The sequence below is a fragment of the Drosophila sechellia genome, chromosome X, assembly GCF_004382195.2.
Source record: "Drosophila sechellia strain sech25 chromosome X, ASM438219v1, whole genome shotgun sequence".
NCBI classification, from domain to species: domain Eukaryota; kingdom Metazoa; phylum Arthropoda; class Insecta; order Diptera; family Drosophilidae; genus Drosophila; species Drosophila sechellia.
This window is the reverse complement of record NC_045954.1, coordinates 754,470-781,272: the sequence shown is the minus strand read 5'-3', so window position 1 is coordinate 781,272 and position 26,803 is coordinate 754,470. Positions and strand designations below refer to the sequence as shown.

Here is a 26,803-nt window from a genome sequence, read left to right as displayed (position 1 = left end):
TGTTGGTTATTTGAGTATCCAAACAACATCAGTTTCTCACTTTATTCTATGATAAACACACAGGTTGTCTCCTTCGATGGATCCACCACCATCGAGGAGTTCCAGGCCACTTTGGCTCACGAACTTGGCACAAGGGATGCGACCAACGGGTTTTGCCTGTTCAGCGACGATCCTATCGAGAAGGATTTGGAGCACTACCTGGAACCGCTGGCCAAGCTGTGCGACGTGATCAGCAAGTGGGAGACGGCGCTGCGGGAAAAGGGATCAGGCAAGTTCGAGAACTCTCGTGTGATTCAACTTAGCTACAAGAACCGTCTGTACTGGAAGCATACCATCAAGTGCGAGACAGATAAAGAGCGCTTGCTCCTCTGCTATCAGACCAATTCCCAGATTGTCCAGGGCAGATTCCCTCTATCCAGAGAGCTGGCTTTGGAGCTGGCCTCGCTTATGTCTCAGATCGACATGGGCGATTATTCGCTCGAGAAGTCAAGGGATGTGGGTGTGGGCCTTAAGGGTCTGGACAAGTTCTACCCGTACCGCTATAGAGACGCTCTAGGTGCCGAGCAGCTGAAAGATGTGCAAGAGCTTCTGGTCTCAAAGTGGATGCTCCTTAAGGGCCGCTCGACCTTGGATTGTGTGCGCATTTATCTCACCTGCTGCCGGAAGTGGCCATATTTCGGAGCTTGCTTGTTCCAGGCGAAGCCCAGACAGAGTCCAGAATCCAACACCGCCTCGGGAGCTACCCCGGTAGCTTGGTTGGCTGTCGCAGAAGATGCTCTCAATGTCCTCGAGCTGTCCACAATGGCTCCGGTGGCCAGGTATCCGTATAGCTCCGTTATGACCTTTGGCGGCTGCCAGGACGACTTCATGCTAGTGGTTTCCCACGATGACGGCGGAGGCTGTGAGCAAAAGCTTCTCTTCGCAATGAGCAAGCCGAAAATATTGGAAATCACACTGCTGATAGCAGACTACATGAATGCGCTGGGACACACGGTGCCCGGGACTCCGCAGATGAACTCCCTGACCAGGAATGGGTCGCATCGCTCGCTGAGAACCTCCCAACGGCCGACCTTGGGTGGTGGCTCAGCGGTGGCCACTGGGTTCTCTACAAATGCCACCACAACGGCCCACAATACGCTCAATTCGCATGCGACACACACGCTTAACTCCAACCATTCGCACACGCTGAGCAGCTCCCATCACGCCGGCGGGGGAAGTCAACCGGGCACTCTGAGCTCGGGTCATCATCAGCACCACCATATCCAGCAGCATCACCAGCCTGATATCCTGAAGAGCACGCCGGATCACCAGAGGATTAAATAGAGAAAAGTAGGATTGGAGGATCTCAAGTAGAACGATGGTTCCCTGCACCTTGTGGATTACGGAAAAGATAATCAAAAAAAAGGGAAATTAGAGAGGATCGAAGAAAGATTAAAGAGGAGCTAAAGGATCACACATTGTACATAAACGGGGAAAATCCCAGCTAAACAGACATATACAACTAACAGATACATATGCACCGGCCTAGTGGCTACAAATATGAAACTAAAGATAGAAAGATATAAAGATAGGCGGATGGATAGCGATAGCGGTAGAAATACGACTTAGCCTAATCGGCCTGGGATGGACCTTCTTCTCCTTGCGCACCACTCACTAAAGTTATTTTCTAAGCTAACGACGGTACCCGTACTCTAAACTTTGTAAACTGCAGCAGCAGGCATATATATATAAATCTATACTATATATTATTTTTTTGAGTAGTCCTAAGCCCAGCGTACCCGAAAGTGCATGAGGGTATGCGAAGAAACGAAAAAAGAAAAAGAATCTCAATATTTAGATTGTTCCTGTCTTATTTATTTACTTTTGTTTTTCTTAGTTTAAACCAACATATAAGCAAAGGCAATGCAAAACACACCTATAGAAATGATATGTTTGAGTGTTATTGCTCTTCGATGCTTTTTAATGAATCTCAATTTGTAATTGTCCCTCCATGCGCAAAACTGCCTTCTGAATTTGTAGATGTCGGAGCCAAGAACGAAAAAAATAAGAACTATTTCAGAACCAAGAACAAGCGAACTATAGTAGCATTAGCAGAACCCAATCGAGAAAAGCAAATATTTTTTAAAGAATTTTGAGCCTAGTGCAGGCTATCAACCAAGCATCCCCATCTATATCTAAATAGTTATAGTTACGCCCCGACCCGTATGGTTCGTATGGTTTCCGCTTAAACTGGAACTTCGATTTTATAGACCACGTAATTCATTTTCGATCCCACTCACCACCAGAGCTTCAGCAGAACCACAGCCTAGTACACGGAAGCCAGAGGAGGCAACAAAATTCGGTAGATCATTGATCTTCTACCCAGTTAATTAATTATTGCAGACCACTTCACACATCCCCACAAAGCATATGCATATGTAGTTATATAGAAAGCGTATATATGTATTCGGATTCGATATTTCACAAAATTATACACACCAAATTACGATATTGCAGTGTATATGGCAACAGCTCATTTTTTTCCTAATTGTAAAGATTTGATATTACAAATTTATATGCGCCGAGACGCAACGAAAACGGACATTTAGCGGGACGAGATGAGACCGGATGGGATCGGGATCGGATCAGATCGAGAAATTCATTGAGAAGAATCGTAAATCGAAGGCTTGCAAGTGGATATAGACTATAAAGGCGAATGTATCACATCACACTCATTGAATCGAAATATATATAAAGGGAAATTATCGATTAAAACTAAATCAAAAACCAGATGCAGTTGCTATCTTTCGGGCTTGGGTAGTGCATCGAACACAGTTTTGCCTTCTCTTTATTAAACAATGTAAATTTATTTATTTGCCTTAATTGTACACATATAAATTGCCTAAAACTTTTATTGTTTATTTCCCTTTCTTTTCTTTTCCTTTCTTTTCGCTTATCTTTTCTTTTTCTTTGTTTTTTTGCGGTGTTTTTGCAGCTTGTATCAAGCACCCCGCCGGATTTGGATTCGCTATGCAGCGATCCATCTACAATCTAGACATTTATACACACACACACGGAACGACGCTCATAATTTACAGATTTGGGTCGTAGTCAACCGACTTGGCTCAAAGGTCGTCTAAACTAAACCCGATTCGTAATTGAATATTCAGAAAACCTGCGCAACGGTTCGCATTCGCGAAATGAAATGGGAGTTAATAATAAATGGAATCCCAGACCGTAAATAACGCAAAGGTAAGTTAATATTAGAAGTGAAACAAGCCTCGGGAGCGATGCGTATGCTGGTAGGGGTTTCGCTATTCACTTCTCGCCTGTCTATGATTCATAGATTTGAATGAATATGGTGTGGTTGGTGACGTGGAGTACAGGTGCACGCGTAATCTAAATCTCTTGTGGTCTTGCGTCCTTGACGCTTGACGCCAACAAAGAACGCACCGCTCCGAGTGGCCAAGGAACTGCTTGATATTACAGAACCCAGAAATACATGATGAACACTAGAAGTATCATGCCCACGGCCATCGCCTTCACGTACATGGATTTTCGGTTGAGCAGCTTGGCGTCCTTCTTGTACTTCTGTGACATCATCGATAAGTTCTGGGTCTTGGTGTCAAGTTCTGGAAGGGAAAACGGGGTGAACGTCAGTTGGACACTGCTGCGGAGTTCCACAATCAAGCGTAGATAGTCGCGTAGATAGTAGTAGTAGTAGTTACCCGCCAGCACTGTGCCACGTTGCAGCACGTCGTCAATGTTCTGCACCATGATGCGCTGCACATCCTGCAGCTGTGTGTTGATGTTGCTGATGTTGCGTCTGCGGTCCGTCAACTGTTTTTTCGCCTTCTGTATGTACACGTCAAACTCGATGAATGCGTATGGGCGCGTCACAGAGTTTACCCGCCGGCCGTAGTTAGCGTGGAACTCCTGAGCCAGGTCCTCCAGGTAATTGAAGGCCAGTCGCTTTGAGTACATCTTGTCCACCATCACCAGGTAGCAGACGTCGTTCTCGATTAGGTAGCTGCAGGGATAGTGTGGAATCTTTTAACTGGGGCGCCCATTGCATCATCTGGCTTTCGCGAGCAGTGAGCGTTCAATTTAACTTCGTATCATATTACGTGTATACTCTTTGTTCCGGAACTGGCACTGACTACCCGCGGAGCCGAGAAACCTTAGTACATGGTGTGATTTTAATGGTCTATGCCCTGGCAAAGGTGCCACGATGTGGGGCTACTCACTGGAATAGGTAGGGTCCGGTCTCGATACTGCAACGAGCCGGTGAGTGGGTGCCCAGCTTGCGGAAGAGCATCTTGGCCTGGTTTTGGTAGTCCAGTATGCTTCGTCCGCTCTGAAAGAGAAAGCGACTTAGTTGCGGGAGCGGAACGGAACCTAACTCAACGTATTAGAAAGTGATGCACACGGGTACCTGTTCGTCATCCTGCATGGTCCCCACCAGAGGAAGGCCATCGATTACCCTGGCTATCATGGTCAGCAGTGCCATGGCTTGTGCTGGTCCTGGTTACGATTGCTCGCGGAACTGCGTCTCAAGACTTCTTGGCCACGGCTGCACTCTGCCGCCGCCTCCTCCTCCGCTGGCTGCTACTTATTCCGATGTGGCTCCGCTGTAGTCCAGTCACCAACAGTGTGTGAGGTTTGTGTCAGGGCGTCCTAGTCCACTTCTTGGATTTCACAACTCAGCCGATCGGTCGGTGCTTGCCGCAGTGATCCTCCGATGCCCGGGACTTCCAAATGGACTCTGCCTCGAATCGGGAACGTTCGCTGCTACCATGAAAACTGTGTTGCAACGTCGCGGCGGGCGGGTGTCTGGGTTTGGAGTGGATTGGGGGTTTCTGTGGATGTTTGTTGCAATGTAACCACGTCACCGGTATGTCCGTGTAAATATACCGAATGGTGCGAGGCATACCGAATACCGCAGAGTATCTCAGAGTACCCACCAACGGTCACATTAACGGAAGTCCATTATATATACCATTCGTTTCTTCGTTTTTTTTTTAAATGCACGTATATGGAAACATGCTTTCAACTCGTTTTCAAGCCAGCATGCCCCTGAAAATAACGTTTTCGAGTTTCCGGGTTTTCCCGCAAGCTATTTTCCCAAGTCTACACCTTTGACAGCTTGCGCTCTTGTGTAATGTGGGGCTTGCTTTCTGTATGCGTGTGTTGTACACAGGATGCGGATTAAGGACCCCCAGAAGTTAAGATAGAAGTACAATACTTCGATTCACCCATGAACCTGGCGCCCAGATGCATTGTTCTATAGCTGTTTTTAGTCCCATCCCGACCAAGATGGTCTTTGGTATTTTTATTTTTTATATTTGCAATCGAGTTGCGAATATATTATTACAAACATTTAAGGCGAGCCCATTCCTGTTTGCCATTAAATTATTAACCAACATAAATCGGAATCCCTGGCACGCCGCGCCGCTTTCGGAGCCTCGCCTGCTCCAGACGGTTACGAAATCCGCTCCAAATCCGATGGCACAGATGCCGGAAGTGGGTTGGACCGCCCAACAGTCGGTGACCAAGCCCAACCGGTTCGCCCGCAAAGACCATCTGCTGCATGGACATCCACATCCATCCCCAGAAGGAAAAGTGGTTCGCCCGCGAAACCGGACTTGGACTAGAGGCAGGGACCCAACTATATGGACTACCTGTGGTACTTGGCGATGGAGGTGCGTGCGCATGTGCGTTTCAAGTGACCACCGAACAAATCTTTGCACTGGGAAAATAATTCAAATCGAATGCGACTTATTCATCTATGTATATTATGAATTGAAGCCCTGCAAGCGAATGCGAAGAACCATCCAAGAAACCAAGGGATTATTTGAAATGCTTTTACTGTGGATCTTGAATCGAATGCATTGCGATTAACTCTGAGCCCCTCGAGGACTGTGGTCAACCTATTTTCTCATCGTGTGATCGGATCACCCGCCGCGAAATGCGTGCGCTTCCGTTTTGCTCGACTTGGCCTCCTTCCTCGTTCCGTTGAAGGCAGGTATGTATATATAAGCTACTGCTCCACCTAGAGGCTTCACAATACAAAGTCAGTCATGGCCGGGTCAGTTCGTGCGACGCTCCTGGGTCTCCTCATACAGATCCTGTGCAATGGGCTGGCCGGTCAGCAGCTGCTCCTCACACGTCCCCAAAGGAGCCTGTTCGAGGATCCGCTGGGTCACGTAGAGCAAGTGGAGCACCTGCCCTCTTTGGGCTGGAGTGGTCTTGGCGGTGGACTCGGAGTGGGCGAGTGGCCCTATAGCCCCGTTGGTCTTGGCCACATGAGTAAGGATGAGCTGCTGACCCTGCTGGAAGCCTGGAAGGAGGTGGAGGAGGAATCGGCCACGACAACGACTGCGCCGCCAGCGGATGCCACCACACGTAGACCTCCTCCGCCTCCACTGCCACCACCACCACCTCCTCCCCCCCGACCCATACCCGTCTCCGTTGCAATGCCTGCACCTGCTCTTCCGCCCTCCGGCACTCCCATTACAGTGCGGCTGCCAGCCTTTGTGCCTGTGCGTCTGGCTGCCGTGTTAACTCCGCCTGCCAGTGGACAAGCTGGTAGTGCTGCTTCGTCTGCCAACGAAGTCGGAGAGGCTGGAGGAGATGATTTGGCCACCGTGGAAGTGCCAGATGACGGCGTCACTACCCGGCTCTTTCGCTTTTTACCAATGCCAGGAGCTCGAACCAGGCCGCAATCCAATTCACAGCCCAGGCAGCACTTTGTGGTGAGGAACACCCTGGACAGCGTGGATGCAGGCACTGCCCCTGTCAGGCAGCAGGTTAAACCGGAAGTCCAGCCCAAGGCGACTGCTCCGCCTTCCACTCCCAAGTTCCCTGGCTACCCAACTCCCTCCTTTCGTCCCAGGTAAGCAGAAACGAGAGCGCGAGAGGCGGTCATCTGGGCAGCCTGCTCATTCCCCACCATTTTTGCTCTAGATTTGGTGTGCCACCGAGTCTGGCCAACGCTCGATTCGAGCTGGTGCCCTCTTCCCAAATCATCGGCGACTGGCGGGTGTGAGCCTGTGCAGCACCTGACTGATCACGATTGCACTGACCAAAACGGAGTACCTTCCGGGGAACCAACCAGGATCGAGGTTTCGAAGGAGGCTGTCTGGCTAGGGTTCCCACTATCCCCTATGTATTTTATTTTATTGTATAATATTATTTTTTTGTGCCCAAATACAATATGCAATCAGTCATAGATTAGCGACATATAAGACAGACATGTTGAACTGCTTCCGAATTGAAGTAGGCAAGTTTTCTGCTCCAATGGCCATAAGCCATATATGTATGTATGTACATCTATTTGATGTCCTCTAAAATCGCCCAGCTTTTAAAGGAAAGAGCAGTCTGAAGAGTGCATATACAGATCAGCGCGAGTATTTAGCCATAAAAATCTATGGTGTTTTTCGAATCCTATGATCGGAAGATTTAGTTTAATCACATATGTATGCACTTTCCCTTTACACAGTTTTATAAGTTGGCCTAAAGTTTTTGTACAAAAGCAAACAAAATTTATATTTATAAATGAACTGCTCTGCATCTTGTAATGCCCTCTGTGGCGTGGGAACGCCGCGTCCGAACTTGCAGCGGTTAGTTTCCTATGTCGAGCCGCAAGAGGACGACGAGGAGGATATGGTAGTGTGGTGCCGGGCAAATCTGGATTTCGCCTGCTCGCTCAGCGAGATGCGCATACGCTGTGGAGAGGCCGCCACTTATCACCGAACACTGGGGGATGTGGACCTGGCGCCTCACCCGTTGCTTAGCCGGCGAGACAAGCTCATGAACATTTGCCAGAAGGTCTGCTCAGCGTCAGAAGGGAAACCCATCCCCGCCGACATGGAGGTCGCCTGGCAGAATCATAGCAGCATTGACTGCCTTGATCTCCGCAAAGTGCGTGCTGAGATGAATTTTGCTGATCAGAAGGTGGCCAAAAATCTTGTGGATCGCGTTGAGGTGCACCACAAGCCTTTGCAGACGGAGGAGGCGGAGCGAAGGAAATTGACTATGGTCAAGGCGAACTCCGCAAGAAACTTGACTATTGCCAAGGAAACCTTAGCGGGGAAATGTACTATTGACAAGGCAACCTCCGCGAGGAACTTGACCATTGACAAGGCAACCTCCACGAGGAAATTGACCTTTGACAAGGAAAACTCCGCGAAGATCTTGATCATTGACAAGGCAACCTCCGCGAGGAATTTGAGCTTTGACAAGGCAAACTCCGCGAGGAACTTGACCATTGACAAGGCAACCTCCGCAAGGAAATTGACTATTGACAAGGCAACCTCCGCCAGGAAATGGACTATTGACAATGCAACCTCCGCGAGGCGTTCCTATATCCCAAAAAGGTATGTCAGCGGGTATATTTCCAAAAGAAAATCGGTCGGGAAAACGGAGTCCTTGTCGCGCGGTGCATACATGCCCGATCTTGAGCTCAACCGCGCGATAGGTCTGTCTGCAAGTCAACCATTCAGAGGACAGCATTGCCTTGTGTTGGAGAAGCTTCCCGACATCGAGATGGAGGAGGACAGAACCCAGATCCCGAACTCCAGAATCAGCGCCAGTGGCCGCAAGTATGACGGCTCTTTAATACCCACTTGGAGAAGTGCTGGAACTGGTGCGGATCAGAATTCGCAGACAAAAAGTTCCGACACCTTCAATTCCTCCAATTCCTTTGAGAGATCCAGTCTGGTCAGCGATTCCCAAGAAAAGGACAGAACTCAGATGCCGAACTCCAGAACCAGCACCAGTGGCCGCAAGTCCGACGGCACATCAACACCTAGTTGGAGAATTGCTAGAACTGGTGCGAATCAGAATACGGAGGCAGAGAGTTCCGACTCCTTCGATTCCTCCAATTCCTTTGAGAGCTCCAGTCTGGTCAACGATTCCCAAGAAGACCACGAGCTTTCCACGGCGGCAGGTCTGACGGCGGCCTTCATCCGGCGACATATGCTGTTCCACCTCCTGGCCAGTAGGTTCGGAAGACGGTATCTGCGCTAGCTACGTCGTAGCTGGGGTCGTATGTGGTGCCACCTGCGACAGCAAGTTCTGTAAATTGTATAGTGTATATGTATGTATGGTAGTAGCCGAACTGCGAAGAATTCCTGCGAATTTCCATAAAGTTCAAAGCAGTATTTAAATTTGCGACTATCGATTACAACTAGCATTGTCGCCGATGTGCAATGCTCTTGAACGCTAACCAACACTATCATGCAAATGGCATTGTATTGTGCATTTACAAACAAATTTTATGTGTACGTTTTCACAATTATTTCGTCTTAATTCATTTTAGAGTCCGCCAATTCAGGTATGTATGCAACATGTCATACTGCTTGCAGTCACTGCATAACTCGCCAAGCACTTTAGTAATACCACCCCACCACGTTTAAACGGACCGAATGCGCGCGTCGGTGTGACCGCATGGCTTAGCTGGCGAAATACCGGCCGCCCAACTAAAAATCCATCAACTTGTATTAACGTGTCAGACTCTGGCTATGCAATCGTAATTGCAAAATCTTAAAGTAGTGGCAATAAATTAGTTTTCCTCCTGCACAAGTCCATCCATAGGGTCGCATCATCCGCGCAGCGCTAGAAGTGGATAGTTCGAACGCGGAGTGGATCACACGCACCTGCCCGCCGCGACCAGTCAAGTTTCCCGCGTTTTCCATGGCGATTAAGTCGGGAAATAGTTATTTTGTTAATATGTTTTAACCAACAACCGTGGCCGTGGTGTGGTCCTGGCTAATCGCAGAATCCCAGCGCTGTTTGTTTTGTACCCTCACCTGCTCTTTTGTTGTGTTCCTCAGAAAAGGGTGTATCGCGAACACACACACACGCGACAAACTCTCGCACACAAACACACACGCCCAAGACATTTCGGCGGGAAACTTCATTATTTATGTAATTAAGTGTAAGCTCTCGCAGTTACATGTCCGCGAGGAGCGCAGCGGCAAGCGCAGCATACACCGGCAGCTACTAGGCGCCAGGCCACTAGACGTAAACAGCGGCGCCAGGCCCGAAACGTCCCGGTTAGCCGGCTAGCTCCAATTCAGCCGCCTCTGTCTCCGATTTCCGACTTCAGGCTGTCGCCAGAAGCAGCGACCGCCGCTCCAAGCATTCGCAATCAGCCGGGACAGAGACATCATTCGCAGACATGAGCGAGCCTGACCCGCAGGAACTGGGCGCAGAGGTGGTCAGCGGATTGGTGGCGACCAATGACGACCGCCTGGAGATGATCAACGCCGAGTACACGAACCTGTGCCGGGATCTAAATATGGACCGACAGACAGAGCTGCAGGGCTACGAGACGTACTTAGAGGTGTCCCAGAGGTGCTCCATGGAGGTAAGCTACGAAGTGGCAGCAGTGGCGTCCAACCTAACGCCCTTTCTTTCATTCTTTCTGTGCATTGCCTGCCTAACAGGGCACAGCCAGCCACTGGATGTGCTGCGCCATTTACACGGCCTGCCGAAGAACCAGCACACCCACGGTGACTGGCCAGAATGCAGTGGTCAAGGGTAATTGTGTGTCCTTGAACAATTTGCTGCGCTGCTGCAAAATGAGGTGGGTTGCCGTTTATGCCTGCAGTTTTACACCTAATCATTTCTACAATCCCCATCCACAGCATTTACGAGTTCAAGACCAAAATTAAGCAGTGGTGCGACATGGCCAACCTGCCGCAGGAGTTTGTCAACGAGATTGAGGATCTGGACCGCAAGTTCAGCATCACATTTATGCTTCACAAGCGTTTTCGCATTATTATGGACATGATCTTCTCGTGCCCGCCCAACGAGAAGAAGCACTCCAAGTACATGTGCGTATATCATCATGTCAGCCTGACCCCGTGTATAAATAAAGCTTCCCTCTTTGGAACAGCTCTCTGCATGGCAACCACGCCCACGGAAAGTGCTCGTACATCAAGCTGGACGACATCTGCTGGCGCCTGTTCCTCTGCGCCAAGAACCAGAAGCCGAGCAACACCGTAGACCTGGTGACATCTTTCAATCTGATGATTTGCTGCATAGACCTGATATACAATAATGTGCTGGCCGAGAAGCGCACCGATCTCATCAACCCCAAGTTCGAGGGCCTGCCGAGCAACTGGACGGAGCTGGACTTTCGCCACAATCCGCACTGCATTTTGTCCAACTTCTGTGACATGACCGAGGAGGCTAAAGCCATGAAGGCCACCACCTTCCGCCAGATCATGTCGAGCTTCTTTCAGGCTTCGGTAGGAGTGCCGTTACGCATTTCCATTAAAACAACTAATTTGTTATATTTTCATTCCGATCAGACTATCTACGGAAACAAGGACACTATGCTGGGCCTATTGGCTAACGAAAACTTCGAGCGCAACCTGAAGTCCCTCAACATCAGCTACGAGCAGTACGTCCTGAGCGTGGGCGAATTCGACGAACGCATTCTCAGTGCCTACGATGCTGGGGAACACACTGCCCTCAACGACCAGTCCCTGCGTCCGCCGGTTACTCCGCTTACCCGCAAGCAAGATCTTCCTGCGCAGCCCGCGATGGCCGGCGATAAATTTGAACCCGTCCACAACGCCACCACCAACGTGAAGCAGCTGAGCGCCTTCGGACGGATCACGGAACCTACGGACTTTGTCAAGTGAGTTGCCGGGTGGCCTTGTATCTGTATTGTATTCGAAACCTGTGAGCGAAGCTTACCTGTATGTAATGGCTGAAAGTCGTTGGCGTCGTGTAAACAAAGCTCTTTTTTATTTGATTGCTGTATAAATCGTAGGAATTCGATAATTTGTTAGCCCAAGCACACATCCATAGAAATTTCTGTTGATTTAAGAATCGATTGGATTGAATCCCAGATTGATTTATATAGCTCATGTTTTGATATCGCCATGTCTTTATCCAGGCAAGCTGGCGAAGAGGTAATCGCCAAACTGCTAAGCATCATCGAGGAGATCGAGCAGAAATTCCTCGCCAAGTACCCGTCAACGGAGGCGAAGAGTCGCTTCCAACTAGCGAAGTCCTTCTTCTTTTACCTGCTCGACCAGATCCTGCAGGCGGAAATTCGGAACAAGCCCGACATCGATCTCAAGCGACTGCTGGTGCAGAAGGTCTCCCTGGTCATCTTTAACATCACGCTGATGGCCTGCTGCGTGGAGCTGGTGCTGGAGGCCTACAAAACGGAGCTCAAGTTCCCGTGGGTGCTCGACTGTTTCAGTATTAGCGCGTTCGAGTTCCAAAAGATCATCGAGATCGTGGTGCGGCACGGCTCGCACGAGGGCTGTTTGAACCGGTCGCTGATAAAGCACCTTAACTCAATCGAGGAGACGTGTCTGGAGCGGCTGGCCTGGGCGAGGAACTCGACTGTCTGGGATATGATCGCCTCCGCCCAACTGCCGTTGCCCACGTGGCTCATGGTTAACCTCGACCGCGCCGCCGGCGCCCTGCAGATATTCCTGCGCAAGGTGTACCTGCTTGGCTGGCTGCGCATCCAGAAGCTGTGCTCGGAGCTGTCCCTGTGCGAGAAGACGCCTGAGAGCATCTGGCACATCTTTGAGCACTCGATCACCCACGAGACGGACTTGATGAAGGACCGCCACCTCGATCAAAATATTATGTGTGCAATATATATTTACATAAGAGTAAGTAGCAAAACCACGTTCTTCTATCTCTGTCCGATTCGCTAGCATACATTATGAAATGCACATAATCAAATGCATTTGAAACAGCCGACTTCCGCCCGTGTGCAGCTAAAGACCCACTTATAACTTCCATGCAACACCATTACAATCCGCAGGTAAAGCGAATGGAGGACCCCAAGTTCAGTGACATTATGCGGGCATATCGCAATCAGCCGCAGGCGGTGAACAGCGTCTACCGCGAGGTGTTCATGGACATCAACGAGGACGGCGAGCCAAAGGTTAATGACATCATTCACTTTTACAACCACGCTTACGTGCCGCTGATGCGGCAGTTCGTCATCGACTACCTGAACGTAACTCCGGACGCGAGTGGCCGGGCTTCGGACCTACAGCTCTCCCCGCATCCGAAGGAACGGGCCGCCCAGCCCAAGAAGGTGACCCAGAGCCACTCGCTGTTCGTGTCGCAGATGTCCAAGAACGAGATACAGCAGTCGCCCAACCAGATGGTCTACAGTTTCTGCCGCAGCCCCGCCAAGGTAAACATTTCGGAGTTGCGTTCACCTCCTCAGCTTTGGCATCGATTATCCACTTGATATTCCCGCAGGACCTCCAAGCTATGAACGAAAAGGTACGCGGCGGCAAGCGCATGCTGAGCTTTGGTGACGATCCTGGACTAGGTGGCGTTGTGGAGGCGAAGCGCCCGCACATCAGCCAGGTCAAGGTCGTCATGGACGACCCGGATCTGCAGTCAGCCGAGCAGCAGCCTGCTGTTACCACGGAGGGTGGCGTAGGGGGCGAAGGAGGAGAACAAGAGACATAGACACGGGGCTTATGGGGGCAGACTAGACTTAAGGTTTAAAATCCGGCGCCGAAGGCCACACACTGGCCCCTCCGGCGCACGTTCGACTATTTTATGATTGTTTTTTTTTAAATATTAACACTTAAATTGACATTTTAACTTAAATTCAACAAACTATTTTAGTGCATCTTTTAATTTTGCTTAACGCCAGCCAACCATTTAATTCATATGCTAACCCAATACTTGGAAATAGTTGTAGTATATACTTGATCACCATACACATCCATCGGTTGCGGCTTCCCGCGATCTAAAAAAACAAACACTAACAAAAAAACAAATCAAATTAATGCAATCCACATTATATATAAAAGCTTATATACAAATATACTTTATACAAATTGATATTAATTGTATTCATTTAAGCATTTTCGTAGTCGATCTACTTCGTCCTACGAAGATGGGAAATGTTCAAAATCGTAGTTTCTCTGGTCGAAATTGCCACCTTTACACGTTTCAGGCACCAGGCGAACAGAAACCGTAACAGGCGCCAGTTCAAATTAACTAAAACAGCTGATCCTTTTCAAGATGGCTGCGTCTTACGCTTTTCCAGTCACCCCATTCGACCAATAGGAAGCCAAAGATGGGGAGAAACCGTTAGTTACTTTATCATGACCGCCTTATGTGGCAATTTTTGTTTGCCTGGTGTTCAGCCACTGAGAATTCACAAATTTCTGCCAAATTTTTCCCAGTCAAAATGACAACTTTCGGGTCCCAGACACTAGGCCAACAGAATCCCTAGCAAACTGAAGCTGCCAGCCCTTTCGATCTTTCCAGTTACCAATTGACCAATAGGAGAGCAGTACAACCGTTACTTCGGAGCAGAGCGCACACCAGTGATGAGCAGCCTAGTTGTTCTTGATGTTCGTGTCACGAATTAGCACGAAAGTCTCTTGTATTACATGGGTGGGTGCCGAAATTCAGAGGCACGCGGGCATCACTATGAAAGCGCTTATTAGACTGATCAGCTGACTGTTTGGCATGCGGTTATCTTTTTGCGCGCCTGGTTTCTGAGATCGAGAAATGATGCAATAATGTTGTTGCGCTAGATTAAAATGAATTTATTTTTGTGGCTCGTGGGTTAGGTAGGTGAAAGCAGGAGGCTTCTATGGGTCCAGGCGGAGTGTGCTCGTGATGAACGCCAAGGCGCAGCGCTGCAGATTGTTGACCTCCCCCTGGAGACGCTGCTCCAGCAGAGGACTGCAGGTGAAGAGCGGATCCGACAGCTCCGGAACAATGCGGAATGCGACGCGTCGCCACGTGGCCCGCACCTCTTCTAGGCGATCCTCCTCTAGGGACTCTCGCATCATCGGCAGATCCGAGCTCCTGGCCAGCAACAGTAGGTGGGCAATGGCCAGGCACAACTGTTGCTGGAGTGCATCCCGGTGGTTGTACTCTTCGAAGCTTTCCAGTAAATTAGAGCGCACCAGAGCGTCCAGGAGCGAACGCCATAGCAGAGGGAAGTGGGCACTGAAGTCCTGACGCTGCTCGACCTGCAGCAGAACTGCGACAGCATTGGTGCGCACCTTGAAGTTGGCGTGCTGCACCACCAACTGACACAGGGTGGGAAATAAGATACCAGCCAGGCGGTTGTTGGCAAAGAAAGCCCTGTGCTTCACTAGGTTTCCGATGGCATAGCATGCATTCCACTTCACCTTTGCGTTGCCTGGCGATGTTACACAGTCCAGCAGCTTAAACATGGCCACATGCATCAGTTCACCGTTTCCAAATGGCTGGACCTGCAGGATCTGCAAAAGATTTCCCAGGGCACGCACCGCGTTGGCCCTGACCTTGTCGTTATCGGCACAGCTCTTGGTGGCCGCTTGGATGAGGCGTTCCAAAAGTTCGGCGGAAATTCGTTCGGTCTGGTTGGGAATACCGGCCACCAGTGCGTCACTGATGTTCCCCAGGGCCCAGGCGGCCTTGATTCTCGCCAAGAGCTGGGAATCACCTAAGATGCGCAATGTCAGCTCCGCTGCATTTTCCACAAATCCAAGATCCGTCTTCAGCGAGGGATGCAGCACGTAGACGGCCATAGCCCGCAAAGCGGCTACCCTGACCAGTGTTTCCTCATGATCGTCGCTGGCGCAGCCGCTTAGGAAGGCCAACAGCGCGGTCCTTTGACCATCCGGGAGTCTCTCAAAGCTAATAGCTCCCATGTTGGACAGGGCGTCGCAGAGCGCGCACTTCAAGGAGAACCCGGCGGAATCGTAGGCTTGATAGGTGGCCGGCAGCAGGGTAAGCCAAAAGGATATCTGCAGCTCCCGTTCTGCCGGTTCCGGCAACAGTCTGCCTAACTGGTAGCCAACTGAGTCCAAGCAGCGTGCGGCGTACAGCTTTACATCTCTAGCGGGATCAGTCAGCCCAGCGGATATCACCTTTGACAAACGCACCTGATGTCCTCGCAGCAGGCCTATGTGTGTGGCCATGGCCTGGAGCACCTGGAAACACTCCAAGCGCACGGCGGATGGAATTCTCATGTCCTCCAGAAAGCGGAGTACCTGCCTTAGCAGCCATGAATTGCGCGGAATAGATGGAGACACTGTGTGGACGGGATTCGCCACATTGTTCTCCAATGGCTGTTGCTGCTGCTGCTCCTCCTCCTCCTCGAGTTCAATCTCCGCATCCGAGTCGCACATCTCCTGGTATGTTTCCGCCGTGCTCGCGTGTTCCATTTGAAGGTTTCTCTGACTAGGAGCCAGTCCTATTGAGCTGGCAATCTCCGGTGTAAGATTGGATGTGCCCACCAGCATTTCCATGACCAGTAATGCAGACACGGCGACCGGAGGGTCCCTACTCTTTATCAGTTTTTTCACGTGGCCCACAAACTCGTACACAAAGCCCATTTCCAACTGATGAAAGGGCGTGGCTTGCACCAAAACGGCCAAACACTTGAGGCACTGGGTCAGGACAGGCGGAGTATACTCTCGCTCGAGGATGGCAATCAAAATGCGATAAGCGGTCAATACAGAGCTGGCCAAGCTGACGGCAAATGGCGTAAAGTTGCTGGGTCCAAGCGAGCATGCTTGGCTGAGGAATGCCTTTGAACCGTACAACAGCTGCGCTCCCACCTGCAGGGCCAGAGCTCGACAACGGAAATTGGTGTCTTTAAGACCAAGGAGCAGTAGGTGGGGAGAACCACCCGCGTCTCCGTCAGGGAACAGGATGTGCCAGTAGCCGTAAAACGAGCGGCGGGGCAGTTGGTTGGTCAAGGTGCTGAGCAAATGTAAAGCGGAGATCCTCACCTTGGCCTCTTGCTGCCGATGGTGCTTGCTTTCTGTCTGCTGCTGATCCGAATCGGAGGGCAGCCCGTTCTCGCCCGAGTCTCCAGTTAAGCAGCCGTAGTCCTTGTTACCCATCAGCACCAGACGCTCTCGCGGATTGGGCTCATTGTGTTCATTGACCGCCTGGTTCCGCTGTTTGGCGAGCGAACGCATCTTGCGCACTTTGTTCTTGCGACCGCAAGGGCGGGACATCTGGGCCAGCAACTGGTCTTCCTCTTCCTTCTCCTGCCCATAGGCAGCCGACTGCTGTGCGGGCGGCAACTTCCGGGGCTTTAGGTGGGTTTCTCCTTCAGCTCCATACTGCAGATAGCATTGGACTAGCCCCATCAGTTCGGGGACTCTCTGCGCGGCAAAGTCGGGCAGCATGGTCACCAGCTTCTGTATCAGTTGCAGGCTCTGCGCCAACAGCAGGGGCAACTGCTCCTTGGCGACCAGCCAGTGGCCTTCAAAGTGCATGTCGATGAGGGAGTTGACCAGATCTTGGTTGTGCCCGGCCACCTCCGGCGATTCCTCCAGCTCGGCCAGCACACGTTCTTGGCACTGCAGCAGCAACAGAGCGACGTCCATATCTTTGGCATGAGTTAATGCGCTCAATCTGGGCCAAAACCCAGCCAGGTTCTCCGTCGGGGTCGATTTTAGCACAGTAAGCATCAAGTTGACAGTTTCGGCGGACGGCTTCAACTCTGTTCCTGCCATTAGCTCCTCTATTAGTAGGTGAGACCTTGCCAGAATTATCCTCTTGGCCAAGATTAGCTCGTTGAGCCACAGCTGCCAAAGACGCAACAAGTCGTGATGGCCTCTCGCTCGCACACCCGCGATTAGTTGCTGCAGACGATATGCCGCCACGCCCACGGGCACGCCAACATTGTGGTCCAATTCTCGGACGAGCTGCAAGTGCGAGTGACGCTCCGCCTCGTCCTGATCCGCTCTAGACTCCGCCTCCAGAAGCTCCCGGCGCAGATCCATTTCTTCTCTATCGAATGTTTACTTCAAGCGATAACGATTACCCGAAAAGTCACTGCGAAAAGTGTGACCAGGCGTCACTAAGTGCATCGATAAAGGCGCCAATCGCATGTATGCCTGTTACTTTTAAACTAAAAGGCTTCTTTGTATTTGTTGGAAAGTAGGGAATCACAGGGAAAGTTCCTCGCAAAGAAGTAAAATGTTGTAGTAAAAGACAGCTCGCGTAAAGCACACTACTCCTGATCAGCTAACTACTTAGATCCGACAGATTTGCCGTGGGAGCCTTTGCCGGTATCCCGATATCTAACGACACAAGTAGATGCGGAATCCAGGACATCTGTGCTTTAAATCGTTTTTTTAGAAAAATGGAAGTATTGTGGTTGTGTTTGATGCAACTTTTTGCGCAGCAGAAAATTTTCGAATAGCCGGACGGACTATCTCATCAGTATTTCTATCGCAATCGCTGACTTTGGTGGCGTGCCGCCATCGCGCCCTCTCTTTCCGACCCCTTATCCTTCCCGCTCTGGCTCTGGCACTGGCTCTGGAACAGAAGCAGATATGGCATGAAAAGCCAAGTAAACACTTTGTTGCTACTTGAGTTTTGACACAATTCGAGGACTGCAAGTGGTTCCGCTCAAGGCGATCGCAAAACTCCCTACGTCTGCTGCGTCAAAGGACTGAGCACTTAAGTCGTAACCATGTCGCATAGTAAAACCTGTATAGTAAAACCTTTTGCTTTTTAAACACTCTCTAGTCTGTACCGAGTGAGCGGTACCAAATGAGAGCCAAAAACTTCTTTGCACGGCTTGTGTTCCTCATGAACGGTGTACACATAGGGAAACAGGCCCAATTATCAAGTTATCAAGCCTCGTAGTGAATGCACCGGTAATCGCAACGTTTATCTATCGAGGTATGTCGAGTTTCGATCTTCAGATAGGATCGGCTGGGAATGGAATCAATGTTTACACAGATTGCTCCTATTGTTTCCACTGCATCGTCGTGGTCAGCGAGTTATGCGAGCAGTGGAAGTGTGTGAAGGTTTTGTATTTGCCTGTTTAGGGCTTTGCAAATAAAAGACAGCAGATTGGGATCGCAGCGCCGTAGGACATACTGTCTGCCATGATTCTTCCAGAAGCTACTCCGTGCGAAGACTGCCTTATGTGTATGCTTGCCGACTTGATAATATCAATGCCTTGAAAGATCTGATGTGTCCGGTTTTTTTTAAATACTAGTAATACCAACGCAAATCGAGTGCAGGTTTGTTGGGGATCAAACTACAAGATTGCGATTTAGTCTCCGATCCTAAAGGTCCAATTCCCACAGCTAGCTCAAACGGAATACGTACATATGTATGTATGTACATATATGTACATTCTGGAATATCGATTGAGAATTCCGACTTCCGACGGACGGCAGTCGATGTCCAATTTGATAGCCTGCCGACCCCAATTATTTGGACCGTCGCCGTACGCTCCTCGGAAACCAAATCTGCTATGCAGATATCGTGGCTTCTGATGCTACACCTCACCATTGTCATGGCCACTTTGTAGCGGAGTGCCTTTAATTTTAGATCGCTCACTCTGTAGTTCAATACGTCATTTGAGATTAGTTCCGAGACGTGGGCACATATACATGCATGTATATGTATGTACAATCGGAAGAGCAAGCGAATTCTGGGATCAAGGGCGATGTCCAAGTAGTTCGAGCAGACACATGGTGAACTAAATAGACGGCGCCCAGACGCGATTAAAGGCGATATGTGAGTATATCAGTTCCATTGTTGTCAAGTTAAATCTTCTTTCGCACGTATAGTTTCGATCCCTGACTCACCCGACGGCTTGTGCTGATGGCTTCTAGAGCTCGGATCGCATATACCTGGATCTAGATTTGCCCTACATGCGCCTCAAGACCCATATTCAACCACTTGGCCATGGCTCAAGCCCCGAACATGATGCAATGTCTATATGTATCGCTGATGAGCAAATCAGAACAAAGACATTGCACTCCACGTTTGTTTTCAGGAATGTGCCATCTAACGATAAATCACATTCGAGGGCGAATGGTCAAGCTTTTTCCACAGAATCCGCTTTCTGGAATTCCACAGATTTAGTGGATCTGCGTTGGTCTGCGTATGATAGTACGCCCAGTTAAACATACTAGGCCTTGCATACTTTTTGGATTGCTGGCGCTACAAATATGGCCGCACCTGGTAATTAATTGCAATTACAATCGATTAGCACTCCCCGACTAGATTAATATTCAACCACGTGCTGAGCACTGTAATCTGGGTAGTTAGTATTCCACGGATGCCCCAAGCCAGGTGCACCGATCATCAACCGTCCCCTACAATTGTGGCGTACACCCAGAACTCTCTTGAAGTCAGGTTTCGAGATGAGCATTTAACATATCTTGGAGTTTGGTGAAGTACGAGTACCCAAGTCCCGAGATCTGTCTTATCTCAATCTGCTTTGTCGTTATGTGGTATGTGCAATACGGCCGTGGTTATTGTTGGCTAGGTGTCCAGATGTAGGTGTGCGTCCGCTATATATATTGTGTGCGAATGCATTCGAGGTATGCCGACCACGTCGCTCGCCTAGGTGATGATACCGATGTGTACAGCATTTTAGAAATGAGAGTCCGAGTTTTCGGATCGGAATGGGATCTAGTCGAGTCGATTGATAAGCCAACAAAAATACTAGGGGGCGCCTAGGATTATAATTCAAGCCAGCACACAGTCATTGAAAGCCGGTGGAATAACCCTGGGAATACAGTTGTGGCCTCACTTTAACTAAAACCAGGTTCTGGAGCTCTATATTGGGTGCTCTTTATTTTACTTCTCGTTACCTGGGAGTGAGCCTGAAGCCTCCCACCCCCACTGGAATTGCATCTGTGGAGCACTTGGTCTGGTCTATACTATGTAGTCGTCGATAGAGATATGGTGCGGCGACAAATATCGGTGCGGTCGAAGCCGACTGCGCCGCGGACAGCACCTGTTGCTGATAAGGGCTTAATATATATAAGTGCGCCGGCGGGGCGGCAGTTTCCCAGTCGAAGAAACCGCCGAAACAGGTGACCCTCCCCTGAAAACCAGAGATCGTGGTATTATTTCGTAGCCAGAAAGGACAGCTGGATAGATGAAGCTGGACGACAAGCAGAAGCGACTGGGCCACGAGCCTCCCAAGTACCTCAACGAGGACTTCTTCAAGGCGGCGCTTGAAGACGGACTTCGAGACATGCGGGTGGACATCAAGAAGATCATCTTTTCCGAGTCGAGCGGTGGCGGCGGTGAGAACTACTGCAGCAAAATCTATAGGGCCAAGGCCCTCTACCGCAGCAGCAAGAGGCAGCTGGACGAGGAGCTGGCCCTGATTGTCAAGAGTATTGCCATCACGCCGGCCACTCAGTTCCTCGAGGAGCTGGCCGTGTATCTGCGCGAGAAGATCTTCTACTTCGACGTCCTCGGCAAACTGGAGGTCTTGATCGGCGACGGGTCCAAGTTCGGAGCCAAGTGCCTGTACACAACCCGCGAGCCCATCCAAACGATCGTCTTTGACGACCTCACCCAGTACGGCTACAAGCTGGCCAGCAGGCAGAGCGGGCTCAACGAGGAGCACTGCGTGGTCATCCTCAAGAAGCTGGGAAAGTTCCATGCCAGCTCAATGGTGCTGGCCGAGAAGGTGAGTGCTAAGTTGAGACCTTTAATTGCTTACTTCTATCAATCATATCAAATTGAACAACCACCGATTGAGAAAAGAAATTAAGAGTAGAACAATTTCGATAAAATCCTTTAGCAACATGAAAATCAAGAGATTATTTCAAGTCCTAGTAACATGGATGTTCCCTCGCCATTGCTATGTTATTCATCCGCAATTAATGCGATTTTCATTTCATTATAGAATTATTAATGGGCATTACCTAATAAAAAAAATCAATGCTCCCTCCCTATCAATGGGATTTTTGCTGATCAAGTGATTACGTCAAATGCAGTCAAATACATTTACAGTGAACCTTTTGTACGTGCATCACATAGTAGAACATGGTTAATAACTATACTTATTTTGCACTTTTCATTTTATAATAGCACATTTAAGAATCGAACATTTTCACTCTCTCTTTGCCATTTTAAAGCAAATATCAAATCAAAATCAGAAATTGGTAAAAATGGCAGGAATTTCTTAGTTTTTTGATTTCATGTTTATTTTATTGGCTTGGACTCTCTTGCAGGAACCCAGTGTTCGCGAGCACTTCACCACCGGAATGCTGGACGAGAACTACATCAGAACCAACGAGCGATTCATCAACTTCATGACCCTCCAGTGCCGGACTTTGGCCAACGTCGTCTCCAAGTGGGCCGGCTACGAGTTGCTGGCAGAGAAGCTGCACCACCACTGCGACAACATCAAGGAGAACCTCGTGACCACCGGGCGGCCGTTGCCCGGAGAGATCACTGTTCTAAATCATGGCGACCTGTGGGTGAACAACTTCATGTATAAATACGACGACAAGCAGCCCACGAAGCCCATCGATGCCATATTCGTGAGTGTCTTGACTCCATTATTTGTAATTCTGGACACTATCTGTGGGCTCTTTGCAATTCCAGGTGGATTTCCAAAACAGCTTCTTCGGCAGCCCAGGCTGCGACATCAACTTCTTCCTAAACAGCAGCGTCCAACTGGACGTGCTGATCCACCGGCGCGAGTTCCTCATCCAGACGTACTACGCCTCCCTAAGGGACAGCCTGGAGCGGATGCACTCGGCTTTTGTGCCCAGCTACGCGGATATTCAACAGGAGATCCAGGCCAGAGAGCTGTACGGCTTCTTCTCGTCCTACGCCTTTCTGCCGATGGTGACCATGAAGAAGGAGGACTCATACGACATCAGCATCGAGGCGCTGTCGGACCAGGACTTCGCCAAGAAGAAGGTTCAGCTGATGTTCTCTTCCAATCCCCGCACCACGGACACCTTGCGCTACACCCTGCGTCGCTTTGATGAGCTGGGCATATTCGATTGATGGGTAGCGCAGGATCGTGGGACACGGATCCCCAGATCCTTTAACCCTTAGGCTTATCGCGAATTTTGCTACTTTACCAATGTTTTTTTTTTGTTTTTGTTTGTAAACAGTACGTAGAGTTAAGCGTTTCTATAAATTAATCATTATATCTACTCATAAATAATAAATAATTGCCTGTTTGGAGTTTTCATTTTCACAAAGATGCATACGAGTTATGTTCTGGAGCTTTCAAGGATTATTAAAATTAATAATAAAATATTATTTAACCCCAAAATGCTTAAGATTATATTAACTAGAACTCCCAGGTAGAAAGCCACTTGAGATTGTGCATTGTAGAGTTGGGCTCGTTGGCTAGAGGACCACTCATTCCGTAAGCAAGTGGCGAGAAGGCGGCAAAACTATAGACCAGGATCGAGAGAACCAGTCCCAGGATAGCGTGGTGAATCCATTTGGGCAGAACTCTCATAATGTAGTTGAACATAACGCCTGTGCGAAATTATTTAAAATCAGTTCAAAATGGCAAACGGTAAAAGGTGTAGTATTGGCAGTATTAGGCACATATATAATGTTAATTAGCTTTTAAACAATGTTGAAGTTTGCCACAGCTTCTATCTGCTTACCCGTCAGCAAGGAGTTGAAGATCAAGGCCGGAAAATAGTGGTGGAAGTAGAGCACCCGTCCCATCGCCCAGAAGGGCAGATAGTGGAGCATCCAGCCCAGAAAAAGCCAGGCGGCCGCCCGTAAAGACTGCGCCGGGTTGGGTGCCTCCGGGGACCCACTAGGAACTGCCTTTGGGACTTTCTCCTTCACCGGAGTACAGCAACTGCAGATGTCCATGGTGGAGTGCTCACTCTCCTCTCCCTGGGCCACTGTCTCCGAATCGGGACTTTGGGCTTGATTTTGGGCCGTCGATCGGGCGAAGCCAGCTCTTCTTTGCTGAACGACTGCGTTCCACAGGAAAACAGTGACGAAAAGGGCCAGGAAAACCAGATTGCTCCACCAAATCAACGGGTTTCCCAGCAAGTAGATGCGGTAACTGCTGCCGGAGAAGAACTGGCCCTTGAAAGGAAAGGAAAGTGTTACTTCTTCTGACCGAAAATTGTTTTTTTCTGCTATGCACACCCTGTAGTTGATCGGCCACTGCCAGGGTCTGCTGGTGACCTCGCCCTCTTTGGGCTTGAGTCCTGCGTTTCCCTGAAGCATAACGGCGTGGGATTCGAGGAAGCGGGCAAAGAAGCCGGGCGCATACACGCTAAAGCTCACACTGGGCACTGAACGGACGGAAGTAAATTGAAAGTAATTTAATATTAGCCAAAGTATTTTAGTAGTATTTACTTACTCAACTTGTGCTCGTTGTCCTCGACGTTCCACTGCGAGTTCTTGTCGCGCACGTTGGGATTGCAGGACACCTCCTGCTGCTCGAACCCCCATTTCGGTAACTGCTTCCCACTGGAGGTCAGCGCGCAGTTCTGCAGCAGGTGGATGAATTTGAGCCGGGTGGTGACCGTGTGTACCGTTTCGTTGACCTTGCCGCCCACAATCAACACGCGCCATGCGTCGTTGGCATCGCCTACGCCCAACTAAAGTTCGTCAGAGGTGTACCACATGAGCTTTCCCAGCCAATTAAAACGTAAAATATGTTGGTGCTCACCTCGCCATAGCCAGTGACCTGTAAATGCTTCTTGGTCATGGGCGCAGGTTCGTTGTGGGAGTGCAGATTTCTCCTGGTCGCCATGTGAGTCAGGCGGACGAGGTCCCCGTGCCGGAGGATCTGGGGCTTGCCCTTTGGTAGACCCTTCTTGTTGTGCGGCCTGATTAGCCACCTATTGTTCTCGTCCTTGTGGGTGTAAGTGGTGACCTGCTGCTGCCTGGCGCCCAATCCCTTGGGATACAGGTGATGATGCGAATGCAGGTAGCCTCCGCCCGTCTTGTGGTTCTTGATGGTCACCAGAGATCCGTAGGCGACATCTCTGGGCATGCTGGCATTATATAGGGAGTTGCCGATCAGCCTGGACTGAAAGGCCGAACTATAGAACCCATCTCCGTTGCCGCTGCGGTTAAGGACACAGAGGTGAATGTAGAAGAACAGAATATAAAGGAGAATGGGCCAGACAATCAGGGTGATGGCCCGGCAGGCCAACTGCTTAACAGTCTCCAGAATGGGCTGCTCCAAATCGCCGAGGATGAGCCACAGTTCAGTGGCTGTATGCAGACCGACCAACAGCACCACAAACAGACCCACGAACTTAACGCTAATCGTGCAGGACAACATGGTCCCGGTGAGGAAGAGCCAGAACCACCAGCGCAGACCGTACGATCCTCCGGAGGCCGTGGACTTCGATACCTTGACCATGCCCCAGACGGAGGCCATCATAAAGAATAGTAAGATAGGGTCCAGCAGGATGTACTGGTTGAGGGTCAAGAGCCCCACATCTAAACGTAGGAAATAGCCGGCAAATAAGAGGGTTAACTTAGCACACGTCTTTACACTAACCGAAAATAAGATAGGCAGCCGCAAGCAAAGCAGCTTCATGGGAACGGGTCAAATCGTAGACAGTATCGAATCCCATGGGCATGATCAGAGCTCCCAGTGTGGTGCAGAACTGTAGGTGAGATCAATTAATAGAACGCAGTTCACAGGGATTGTAATCACGTACATATCGCATGCCCTGGTACCGCGTTTCGTTGTACTTGTCGCCTGGCTTCTCAAACGGAAACGTTCCATTGTAGCCCGTCAAGTAGCCAGAGAGGCCAATGAGCATCTATTTATTTTAAAACATTTGAAATTGGTTAGCCTGATTTGCTTGAGTATTGTATCATCGGTATCCAACCTTTCCCAGCGGTGGATGGACATCGAAAAAAAAAGTTCTGTTTATGTACCAACTGCCCATCTTGCCAAAGTGCGTCTCATCCCAACTGTAAAACAGATAAGTATCTATTAGTCCGGCGACTCACTTTTAAAAGTGGTTCAGTTACCATATGTGGTCCGGTTCGGTGACCTTATAGAAGCGTGTGGCGAAGGTCACCAGGAAGACGGTGGCCAGAAGAAGCCACCAGTTCCTGTTTTTGGGGTTTTTGGGAGGAATTTCAGTAAAATTCTCTTTTGTTTTGATCTCGCCGCGCTTACCAATTGGCCTCTTTGCTAGATGTGGGCCCTGATCTATGTGCGCTTTGGGCCACATCTTTGACAGATCCTCGTCTGGGGCACTTGGGGGTTTTAACAACACTTGCTGCCATTATATAGTTTTGGCCGCTTAAATTGAAACACTTCTTAGAGTGGTGCACACGTCAACAACAACTAACCGATCATGCTTTCTCTTTGGTCGACCGACTCGATCTTTCTTCGTTCTTCTTTCTTGGCCAAAACCGGTCTGCAACTTGGCTTTGGCTGTGCTTTGACCAAACAAATCGGGCTTACAATATCGGGGACCTGGTTTCCCCCGGGCTATCGATAAATCTGGGCCAAGACGGGTCTTTAACCAGTTTGTTACCAGTCTTTCTGTAAAATCTACAGCGAATCTGGTGGATACTGGAGGTACTAAGCAGTAGCATTGCACTTAAAAGTATGCAATATTTTCAACAGAGAAATGGTAAAATATATTTGAAGATATCTACATCGCAAAAATGCTGTAAAATATTTCAATTTTCTGGGATTTTATGGAAAATTCATTCAGATATTACCTACGTATTTTTCGTGGCCTGGATAACAACACTGGCTAAGCTTACCTCCTGAACGTCTGGCTTAAAGTGTAATGATGAACTCCAATTCAGAACACAAGTCCGTTTTTGTTGAATGCAGCCGTCGGGCTGACTTTATATTTATTTCAAATTATTCTTTTGTTTTAGAGTAGGCAGAAATGGTTCTGCCAGCTCAACGTCTACAGAGTGTATGATTTTACAGTTTTGAATATATTTGGACTTAAGCTAATCCGCGTAGCTGCGCTGCCGGGTACGCCAGCGTCGGAGCGGCGTTCTTATGTATATCTTATATATCTTATCGGGAGAGCGAGCTATGTATGTACGTATGTAATAAGCATTTGGTCGGCGTGTGAATGCTGAC

At 49.4% G+C, this 26,803-nt stretch overlaps 8 protein-coding genes across 19 annotated transcripts in view; 5 read left to right on the top strand and 3 right to left on the bottom strand.

Annotated features, from left to right (window-relative positions):
* Positions 1–2,482, top strand: part of LOC6615908 (uncharacterized protein CG43867) — an 83,958-nt gene extending 81,476 nt beyond the window's left edge. For 9 of the 11 annotated variants that reach the window (XM_032725027.1, XM_032725032.1, XM_032725033.1 and 6 more), the window contains one exon: positions 64–1,323. In XM_032725027.1, the coding sequence (XP_032580918.1) occupies positions 64–1,323 (1,260 nt within the window). Of the gene's footprint in view, positions 1–63 lie in introns of all 11 variants that reach the window. The other 2 variants (XM_032725035.1, XM_032725028.1) reach the window with 1 other exon arrangement.
* A 294-nt stretch (positions 2,483–2,776) lies between these two features.
* LOC6615909 (vesicle-trafficking protein SEC22b-B) lies at positions 2,777–4,868 on the bottom strand. The gene is made up of 4 exons (XM_002040241.2): positions 4,415–4,868; positions 4,227–4,336; positions 3,708–4,009; positions 2,777–3,611 (listed from the first exon to the last, which is right to left on the bottom strand). Exons 1-4 carry the CDS (start codon positions 4,487–4,489, stop codon positions 3,463–3,465), a joined length of 636 nt encoding a protein of 211 aa, XP_002040277.1. The 5' UTR covers positions 4,490–4,868; the 3' UTR covers positions 2,777–3,462.
* Positions 4,869–4,998: 130 nt separating this feature from the next.
* LOC116802039 (WAS/WASL-interacting protein family member 3) lies at positions 4,999–7,213 on the top strand. Of its 2 annotated transcripts, XM_032725045.1 has the most exons (4): positions 4,999–5,681; positions 5,788–6,004; positions 6,058–6,874; positions 6,946–7,213. In XM_032725045.1, the coding sequence occupies exons 3-4, from the start codon at positions 6,060–6,062 to the stop codon at positions 7,025–7,027; spliced, it is 897 nt and encodes a 298-aa protein (XP_032580936.1). In that variant the 5' UTR covers positions 4,999–5,681; positions 5,788–6,004; positions 6,058–6,059; the 3' UTR covers positions 7,028–7,213. The 2 variants fall into 2 exon arrangements, with proteins under 2 accessions (XP_032580936.1, XP_032580934.1); XM_032725043.1 differs by having other exon boundaries at positions 4,999–6,004.
* A 216-nt stretch (positions 7,214–7,429) lies between these two features.
* On the top strand, positions 7,430–9,606 carry LOC6615907. Its single transcript, XM_032725042.1, has one exon. The coding sequence runs from the start codon at positions 7,537–7,539 to the stop codon at positions 9,007–9,009; it is 1,473 nt and encodes a 490-aa protein (XP_032580933.1). The 5' UTR covers positions 7,430–7,536; the 3' UTR covers positions 9,010–9,606.
* Positions 9,607–10,162: 556 nt separating this feature from the next.
* Positions 10,163–13,744, top strand: LOC6615906 (retinoblastoma family protein). Its single transcript, XM_032725040.1, has 8 exons — positions 10,163–10,351; positions 10,431–10,570; positions 10,632–10,820; positions 10,883–11,237; positions 11,301–11,632; positions 11,894–12,629; positions 12,785–13,165; positions 13,234–13,744. The coding sequence occupies exons 1-8, from the start codon at positions 10,163–10,165 to the stop codon at positions 13,447–13,449; spliced, it is 2,538 nt and encodes an 845-aa protein (XP_032580931.1). The 3' UTR covers positions 13,450–13,744.
* Positions 13,745–14,520: 776 nt separating this feature from the next.
* On the bottom strand, positions 14,521–17,765 carry LOC6615905 (HEAT repeat-containing protein 6). Its single transcript, XM_032725039.1, has one exon. It carries the CDS (start codon positions 17,733–17,735, stop codon positions 14,592–14,594), a length of 3,144 nt encoding a protein of 1,047 aa, XP_032580930.1. The 5' UTR covers positions 17,736–17,765; the 3' UTR covers positions 14,521–14,591.
* A 2,971-nt stretch (positions 17,766–20,736) lies between these two features.
* Positions 20,737–22,945, top strand: LOC6615903. Its single transcript, XM_002040235.2, has 3 exons — positions 20,737–21,409; positions 21,957–22,268; positions 22,333–22,945. The coding sequence occupies exons 1-3, from the start codon at positions 20,867–20,869 to the stop codon at positions 22,741–22,743; spliced, it is 1,266 nt and encodes a 421-aa protein (XP_002040271.1). The 5' UTR covers positions 20,737–20,866; the 3' UTR covers positions 22,744–22,945.
* LOC6615902 (protein O-mannosyl-transferase 2) lies at positions 22,813–26,352 on the bottom strand. The gene is made up of 10 exons (XM_032725041.1): positions 25,871–26,352; positions 25,720–25,803; positions 25,575–25,659; positions 25,401–25,505; positions 25,238–25,346; positions 24,395–25,176; positions 24,083–24,323; positions 23,866–24,014; positions 23,364–23,802; positions 22,813–23,229 (listed from the first exon to the last, which is right to left on the bottom strand). Exons 1-10 carry the CDS (start codon positions 25,978–25,980, stop codon positions 23,036–23,038), a joined length of 2,298 nt encoding a protein of 765 aa, XP_032580932.1. The 5' UTR covers positions 25,981–26,352; the 3' UTR covers positions 22,813–23,035.
* Between the last annotated feature and the right edge of the window lie 451 nt (positions 26,353–26,803).